General features: G+C 40.9%; 1 protein-coding gene across 3 annotated transcripts; it reads right to left on the reverse strand.

Moving 5' to 3' along the window:
• Positions 1-763: 763 nt before the first annotated feature.
• On the reverse strand, positions 764-8,572 carry gpr155b (G protein-coupled receptor 155b). Of its 3 annotated transcripts, none has more exons than XM_084562248.1 (20): positions 8,299-8,572; positions 7,605-7,806; positions 7,348-7,495; positions 7,128-7,257; positions 6,839-7,017; positions 6,539-6,691; positions 6,390-6,457; positions 5,756-5,927; positions 5,172-5,327; positions 4,819-4,902; positions 4,522-4,645; positions 4,298-4,382; positions 4,059-4,146; positions 3,615-3,837; positions 3,410-3,487; positions 3,028-3,185; positions 2,808-2,903; positions 2,625-2,689; positions 2,406-2,543; positions 764-1,298 (listed from the first exon to the last, which is right to left on the reverse strand). In XM_084562248.1, exons 2-20 carry the CDS (start codon positions 7,760-7,762, stop codon positions 779-781), a joined length of 2,823 nt encoding a protein of 940 aa, XP_084418374.1. In that variant the 5' UTR covers positions 7,763-7,806; positions 8,299-8,572; the 3' UTR covers positions 764-778. The 3 variants fall into 3 exon arrangements, with proteins under 3 accessions (XP_084418374.1, XP_084418373.1, XP_084418375.1); XM_084562247.1 differs by having other exon boundaries at positions 764-1,304; XM_084562249.1 differs by having other exon boundaries at positions 1,189-1,356.
• Between the last annotated feature and the right edge of the window lie 407 nt (positions 8,573-8,979).

An 8,979-nucleotide genomic window follows, 5' to 3' on the forward strand; every position in this document is an offset into this window, starting at 1 on the left:
CTGAGAAAAAATAATTCTTATGGCAAAAATGTCAGAGGCTTTCAGTGAGTGGTTCCATCCGTTTATTGATTTGATCTCATATACTGGCACGCAATCTCAAATGTCATTAAAAAAAATGTATACACAAAAAACATGAGTCCTCAATAAGAATCCACCGGCAAAAATCTTTCTCTCACTTCTATCACTGTATGAAATGTGATCTAGTTCACACCCCAGTGCAGCTCAGATGAAAACACTATCATCAAAGATATCAGAGTCCAGTGTAGTTAAAAAACAGAAACAAAAAAAAAAAGTCATGAAGACTCATTCTCGAGTCAGGAGGGGTCAAATACCAGGAGGAAGCACTTGTTTTCTCCTTGTTTTTTTTTTAGGATTTTCCTCTTTTGTGTGAAATGTCTTTCATATCACCTGCAAATATCTAAAAGGGACTTCAAATACAGCCTCTCAGTAATTTTTTCTTTTTTTCAAATTTGAGTCACAGGGTGAAGTTTGAGTGGCCAAGCAATCGGCAACCACTGTGGATAGCCTGAGACAAATGTCAATCAAGACAAACTTGCTAGCAAATTTTTTGGGAAAATGACTGTATTTCTACAGAAAATTTGTGGATCTCTCATATAATCCTGAGTCAATAGTTAACATCTGTAAAATAAAACCTGGACCATAAGGCACTTCCACTTTGGCACTCACCCATGGCGGCTGCCGTTTGGTACTTGTAAGCTTGCTCCATCCTCCGTCTCTGGCTCATCTGTCTCCTTTTCTTCACATTGCTCCATCCTCCTCAGATCCTCTCATAAATTCTTGAAGTATTTCCTGTCTGTGTGAAGTGGTATAGCAGGGTGGGTTCATCCCTGAAGCGGTGCTGGCCTGTCAAGTGATCGAACACTCCTCCCTGCTGAAGACGAATGCCGTATAGTTGGGCCTCGACTCGTCCAGCGCACAGGCCTCGTTCCACCAGCCAGTCCACCAAGTCACTGCCTCGAAACACACTTTCAAGATGGGACTGAGGATGTTGAGGATTAGCAGGGGCATGGGCTTGGTTAGATTGCAGCTGGGAAAGGTGACCCCCCGGTGCATCAGGGTTGGAGCTAGATTCTTGTTGTTTATTCTCAGGCTCTGAGTGAAGTCTGGGTGGAAGCGAACTTTGGCTGCTGGATTCATCTGGATCGTGATTTTGGTGAATCGTGTGTGGATTCTGCGACTCGTGGTTTAGTTGCTCCTGATGCGTGCATGGGTAGTGGGGCTGATGTGAAGAGGAATGTCTCAAAACTCCATTCTCCTCCTTCAGTCCTCCTCCAAACCTGTTACTATCAGAGGAAGGATTCACCTGTCGGAGCGTTCAGACTCTCCCCTGAGCCACTAGAGGGTGATGGTGAGGAAAGGAAAGAGGAAATGGGCAGGCAAAGGGAAGCACCAAAACACAAAGGGAATATGAGGAGAAGTGAGGAAAATATTAACAAAGAAGAAAAAGAGGAAGGAATAGTGAAAAGAATGTTATGTGTTAGAAGCAAAGGACAGCAACCAAGACTCATAAAGCACGAGAACTTGTTTTGTAGCAGTATACACTGTAAATGGCTACGTTAAAATGGAATATATTTCTTCATTCTGTCAGAAATCATTCCCACATAACTGTTTACACGGACGCCAAATAAAATGAATGATCTGATTAGACATATGTGTTTACATCCTCCATAGCATCAACAGAACTTTGTTGTCAAAGTGGCTCTGTGTGCAGTGGAGCATCAAATCTGACAGAAACTGACAACACTGAATAGATACTGATCATGTTGCCTGACGTTTAGCCCATGTGGGGCAAACATAACAACGGATATATTTATTGCAGCTAAAGAGAAATCCTTTCAAGTGTTAACAAGCTTTTTAGATAATAATATGAAAAAATGATCAAAGATTTACACCACCCCTCTCAAGGATTGAAAATGCCCTGATTGGACCAGTCAGTTTCGACTGATGTGGTTACATGAGGCATTGTAATTCTCATTATTTGTAGGACATATAAACGTAGTCACTGTTTCATGTCTAGACTTGAATTTGTTTTAAGAAAAAGAACTGCAGGGTAGATATGAAACCCCAGTGACTGCAGAAAACCAGATTAGACAGATATCATGCAAAGAGGATTCCGAGAAAGAAACTATGATCATCTGAACAGCGTCAGAATTTATTGTACAGGGATACAACTAAAGCATTCAAATGAAAAACAGAATCAAGCAGAATAAAATTTTCTCTATTATATCCATGCTTTTGTTTCTGCATGCTTGACTCAATAGTTTATGGATTAATAGCTAACAGATGATATGGAAGGAGTTTGAAATCAAATTATAATCACACACATTTGCCAAAAATACTCTGTGACACATGCAAATGCACAATGAAAACACACAAACTCGTACCTGCGTGTGCGTACTATGTCTTGTACACACTGGTCTTTGTGGTAGCGAACAAACTGGGTACAGGTGAGTCTGACATCTTCTGGCACACCTGAGGGGCTCAGGTCCTCACTATCTCTGCCCTGCCATAGGCTGAGCAGCCTGAAAAAGACAAAAATAATGTACTAATCCCAAATAAATCAAGAGAGCATGATGAGTAAAATTATTTAAGTCTCAACTGACCTCTTCTTAAAAGGCAAAATGATGAGGTGTCTGTCCAGACCAAAGATCCCAAAGGACAGGAAACCCTGAGACAAACAGAAGTGGTGTATTCAAAGTAACAGTTGAATATTACATATAAATTTTGCCCTCCTGAGAGCTCCTGCATGGAGCATGCACATAGACTCAAACAAATCACGGTAGTACCTGCCCATAATTTGCCACTGCACAGAAGAACTGCAGTTCCAGGTAAAGTCTTCCAGGGTCTTTGTTGAACAACCACCACAGACAGCTGGAAAGGTTCTACAACAGACACAGCATTCACCAATCAGACATCAACACATTCTTCTTTACAGTTTACAACGCATCTTTCATTACTAACTTTATACAGGTCAATAAACAATCTATTCAGTATTTTTATCCTTACCGCTAGCAGGCTGACACTGAGCAGCAGACAGAGCAGAACATGCCTCAAAGTCTGTTTATCGTCAGTGGCTTGGATCCCACCAGGTGGAGGCAGATTTAGTGGCTGCTCTGAGGAGGAAGAAGTCTGTTGCTGCCCGTCACACAGTGTCCCACTGTGTCCTGGAGAGGAAACGAAAAATAACTTGATGTGAGATGGATGGAATTCCTGGTATTCATGGGGTTGATTGTAGGTTTTAAAAAATATTTAGATTAATTCTTAATTTTATTTTTTTGTGACCTTTTTACAGAAATGTATGCATTTTGAAAGATTTTTAATCCCAGTTAATGTATATATAAAGTCACAATTCACACTGTATATATGATTAATTAAATCTGATTTTTACCAGTGCTGTTTGTGTGCTCCCTCTGTGTACTGTGTATCATGTCAGGTAAAGTCTGGAGAGGAGAAAAACTGTGGAGGTCTGTAAAATAACAGACAACAGAAACCAGTTAACATTTCCACTGTAGACCCTCTTTAAAATATTGACTGGATTCAGTTACAGATTTATTTATCTATTCAACGCATACAGAAATGTAAAACAGAGCGACCTGAGTTGATACTGCAGGCAGGCGAATTTGCCGTCTGTTGTTGTTGTTGTTGTTGTGGATCCTCAGAGCCATCAGGGGGCCTCAGCTCATCATTGACGCCTGTTATAGCAGCTCTGCTCAGGGCTTGGTAGCCACTCTGCTCCCTGTCTCCCTGGCTGAGACCCATCAGGGATATTGCACCGAGCACCAGGCTGACTGCAAGCACAACTGCAGTGCTTATTATCTGTAGGGGCAGAGAACAGACAATAAATAAAGATTACTCAACAGAATGTATGCTGGGAGTTGTGGAAATTACTAATTATGAGTAACATTAGATGTCTCAGTGACAGATTTCAATTTTGTGATTTTAAATGTTATTTTATTTACAATAATAAAGCTATACCTACAGTGTATACTGTATAACCCATAGTTCAGAATGAAAAACTGAATGTTGAGTGTCCCAACCTGTGCTCTGCCATAGAAGAAAGCAGAGTCTATGGTATCAGTCCTCTCTCCAAATATCAGAAGACCTCCAACCATCAGGAAGGGAACACTACACACACACAGAGAAAGAGAATTTAAGACCATCAAATCCCAATTCAATCAATAATTCTGAATGTTGTATATAGAATTTCCCCTGTCACCAACAACAAAGACTTTAAACATTTCATTCCTTTATTTTATTATTGGGTGTGCTGACTTACCCCCAACCCAAAACCATGAAGACCCCTGGTCGTAGTCTCAGCAGATCATCTCTGTTGGTCAGAGCCAGACACAGAGGGATTAAACCTAAGAAACAGAACAAAACACGCATATGCAAACATCAGTGAGTACCAACTAAACACAATTTTAAAACAATTTTTTCTTTCTGATATTTCATTTACTTAATCTGTTAAACAAAAAAACTAGCTCACAAGTACATTCTTACCTGTCCAAATGTACGTGCTGTACAGAGACCCATAGAGCAAAGTGAAGGTGAGAATTTTTCCAACTAGATTATCCTCTTGTTTCACCAAGACATTCCACAGGATCATGCTAACACACACTAGGAACTGCCAAAGGAAGTACAGAAGGTTAAGGTGAATGTGACATGTTCAATTAAAATATCCTGGATTAATGAACAGAAACAGAAAACCAAAAATGACAAAAACAGTTTTACAAATATTATTATAATGAACATGATTGGTGAAATACAAGACATATAGTTTTAATAAGAATGTCTGACCTGAGCAAGAAAAAGATTTAACACAAAGAGGTGAGGAAGTCTATCAAATCTCCTGCTGAGCAACATCACTGCTATGGTCCACACCTGAGAAAAGACATGGGTGCATGATCACAAACAATAATCTATGTTTGAAATGTAACACTTAAGTTATTTACTTTCTGGTCCATACACATTTCAGCATCTTTTTTTATCTTTAAGCAGCTAACATTTTACACACATTAATGAAATCATTCTTGCAACATATTCCACGTTTTTAAATTGCTTTTCAGTGTCCTGTGATTCAAACTGACAGAACCACTGATGGACTTCAAAACACTGGTTTTGTTATCTGAGGCGCCTACAAACACACTTACCAGTGCTACGAGGCTGACTATGCTGATGTTGAAGCTGACATTTTCAAGCTCTGTCACCAAAGGTGTTGGGTCCATCAGAGGGATTGTCAGCAGCCAAGCTGACACATACATGATCGGTGCAGATAGAAATGTACTGATTACCATGCCTGATGTTACCTGAAGAAAGTGCAAATAGGAAGAAAGATTGTAAAGTGACATGAATCTATCATTTACGTGACTTCTAACTTTTGAAAAGGAAGATTCTAAATCAAGGGTGTCAAACATACAACCCATACCCTGTTTTCAGTAAAACTGGAACCTATTCTTAATTTGTCCACAAAGCCACATGGCTTTAGTAAGAGCTGCGGACATAACACAACACTAAGAGCAAGAACTAAACACCAGGTGGCAGGAATGCACCTAAATTTGAGACCCCTGTTCTAAATCATATCTCTAACAAGATTAAAATGTAAGTAATGCAGTCACAGAGCTAGTCTGCGTGCTAATAATGTTTCCTTGTTTTTTAATTTGTCTTAATTTGTGCATTTCGCATTTTTCTTATATTTCTTAATAAAAAACAGGATCACTACATTAACAGTACTTACCACCTCTAACTCCATGTTATAGTGTGCAGCATAGATGGCCACACTAGGTGCAGTTGGGAAGACGCCATACAGGAAAGCAAAGTTGGACAAACTGGTGTGGTTGGCACTGGTGCTGTTCACGCCTACATCCAGGATATCCACCATGTCTTTGCAGACCAGTGGCATCACCAGACTGGAAAAGACCATCATAAAAAACATTAAGCCGTGTTATTATTATACCTATTAAAGTTCAAATTAAAAGAATAAAACTCAAATAGCTGTAGTCTGAAAGCCCAGCTAGCTTCTACAATTATTCTAATGTCCATCGTGGTTTTGGTTGCACCTGCATCCTTTGGTTTGTGGATTTAGGAGATTAATTATTAAAATCAAAGACCTGCAACAAATACTTCCTTTGTGAAGCTTAACAGTTATTTTAAAAGCATATCTTACCAAGCTTGAGAGCATAGTTCAGGTCTGACATAGACTGCATTCCTGTATACTGAAAGGTGTCTCTAATTTTCATGTCTGCCTCGTGCATATTCTATATCTGAATGTGCATGGATAAATAATTAAAAACACACTGAACAGACACACAACACAACTGCTACTTATCATCTACCACACACATGCACCCACTCCTCGAATTGAGTCTTACAGTTTGGCTGTGATGAGGAGTATCAAGGCAACCCCAGTGTCCCTGGTTAATTTTCTAAGTTGGCCGACCTGCACAGAAACAGACAGCTGATATCTTTCGTGGTACAGACATGGAGAAAGTCAAATAGAAAAAAAGACAATACAAGTCACCATAGTGAGGCCGAGGTAAAACAATGCTGTCCCTCCAAAAGAGTTTGCTAGACCATCTATGAACTCTGACAGCACAGCAGGGATCTTCTGGCTCAGTGCAAAGTGAGAGATGATTCCGACAATGACAACAGACACTACTGGGTTCTTCAACACCTGGAGAGGTGACATAGGAGGTAAACTAAAACTTCCAAAAGGTCTAACTTTAAGTTTGGCAACTCAAGAAAAACTCACAGAAATCCCTTAGAATGTACAGGTGCATTATACCACTTGTCAAAAACACCTGTATCTATTTTAAAGTACCTGTATGATAACAACTCCCAGGATGCTAAGCGTGCTGCGCTGTGGATGGCTGGCCTGCCTCCACCTCTGCACTTCACAAAGAGCAAAGCCGATGGGATTCAGGAGCATGAGGGAGACTGGGGCAACAAGGTATATGTACTGGAGGTATTCTGGATATGTGCTGCGATACAAAGCATCAACTAGAAAAGCGGAGACAGAGAAATACAGTTCCTGAAATACAGTATTTTGCTCCACTGAAAACCTCGACTGAGAAGTATTGACGAGCGTTAGTGTTCTGTGTCTGTCTTACCTATTGGATATCCCAAAGCAAAGTCATTACTCTGAGTAGCGAAGATTGCGTACAGACCAGCCTTGCTGTACCTGCTGTCTGGGCTGGCCACCATCAGCGTCAGCACACACACCAGCACAAATACTGTCACCTACACACAGTACAGTCACGTGACTTCACAAGCACCTAAACCAGACGTTGCTTACTCTACAACTGCCATGACACAAATTGTAAAACCAACCTTTGCAACCAGCACACTCCAGAGAAACGCCCATATGACATTTCCAAAGTCCAACAGCACCATGTTTTTAAAGAGCAGAGCTGGAAGGGCAAACTTAGACACAAAGTTACCCAAACCCTTCGCCTGGCTCTCTGTGATGATATCAGCCCTACAGGGAGAAATGGAAGAAACAGCCATAAACACACATAAAAGCCACAGTGGGAGTTTGCTCGCCACATTTGCATTATGACAGGTCACTTACAACGCCACACACCCACCTTCCTGCTATATAGCCACACAGTATGATGCCAAAGCACTCAAGGAGAGCCGGAAACAGCTTGTCGATGGACATGTGGGCCACCGCAGCAGAGCCTGCCAGGGTGGTATGGGAGATATTCTTCCCATGGATCATCACATAGTTCTTGGTGGTCTCCATGGTGATGATGGGATAGGGGGATCAGTGGGGTGAACGAGTTCCAGCTATGAAAGCAACAAACAAAAGTCAGAACAGGTGAGATAGAAAAATACAGACAGGGGAAATAACGGCACAAGTGTGATGTGGCAATGCCTTCCTTCTAGAGGGAATGCAACAAAAAATAAAAAATAAAAATGAAACATATTATTTGACTATGCATGTTATTTTAATAAGGAGGAGGCTAAGTAAGGGTTCCCAGGGTTGCTAGCTACACATCTGCATTACTGCGTCAGCTAAGACGGCAGAATGAAGTCAGCCCGTTTCTTAATATTAAAGGAAATGTATGAAATCTAAAGATACTACAGCAAAGCAAAACAACAATGTAATGTCAACCGTTAGGAAGCTAATGGCTTTCCATGGCAGCATCGCTATCACTAGCAGCAGACCGTTAGCGCTAGCATAGGTGCAAGCTAAAAACAAATCAAAGGGCACGGCAAACGACACCTTCCAACTCCGGCATTATTAAAAATAATTTATTTAGAACTGTTATGCCTTACCTCCGTATCTTAGACGACCATGTTTTACCAAAAAAGCTTTAGCCTCATCACTTTTTGCTTGGTGCACAAGTCCGTGTTTTGCTGTTTGGGATGAGGGGTCTCAATTCTGAATCTGACAGCTGCCTAGAGAGGCAACGCCCAGGAAAAATGACTGACAGACAATCCAGCCAATCACCGCCGAGAGACGTTTATAAGGCATACTATGATTGGATGAAAATGGGTTGCTGCGTCATCCAGCGTCATGTGATTGCTTAAATGAAAATCAAGGAACGGGTTAATGGTAACCCCCCCCCCCCCACCACCACCACCACCACCAAAATAAAAAGTCGCCACCTGGATTTAACTAAGCAAATAGGTACGAGCCTCCTATTGGCTAATTACTGCATGGGTCATTATCTTTCAGCTGGCAACAAGTTATTTAACCCCAACTGATGCAATGAGTAGCTTCTCATTTCTTAAACAACCATGTCGAAAGACACATCCTGTGGTCGTGGAAAAGATGTTAGTCTGTTTGCGAAGGGTCAAATCACTGGCATGCATCAAGCAGAGAAAACATCTAACGAGATTGTAGAAACTACTAAAATTTGGTTAAGAACTGTCCAACACATTATTAAAAACTGGAAGAATAGTGGGGAACCATCTTCTTCCAGGAAGAAATGTGGTCGGAAAAAAAAAAAACAC

This window comes from Chelon labrosus, assembly GCF_963514085.1.
Source record: "Chelon labrosus genome assembly, chromosome: 15".
Lineage (NCBI taxonomy): Eukaryota > Metazoa > Chordata > Actinopteri > Mugiliformes > Mugilidae > Chelon > Chelon labrosus.

Coding starts and splice junctions, on each gene's coding strand:
- gpr155b (XM_084562247.1), bottom strand. CDS start 7,762: ATGGAGACCACCAAGAACTATGTGATGATCCATGGGAAGAATATCTCC. Junction 5,328..5,755: donor ATAACATGGAGTTAGAGGTG/GTAAGTACTGTT, acceptor CACTTTCTTCAG/GTAACATCAGGCATGGTAAT. Junction 4,147..4,297: donor TTCATGGTTTTGGGTTGGGG/GTAAGTCAGCAC, acceptor GTGTGTGTGTAG/TGTTCCCTTCCTGATGGTTG.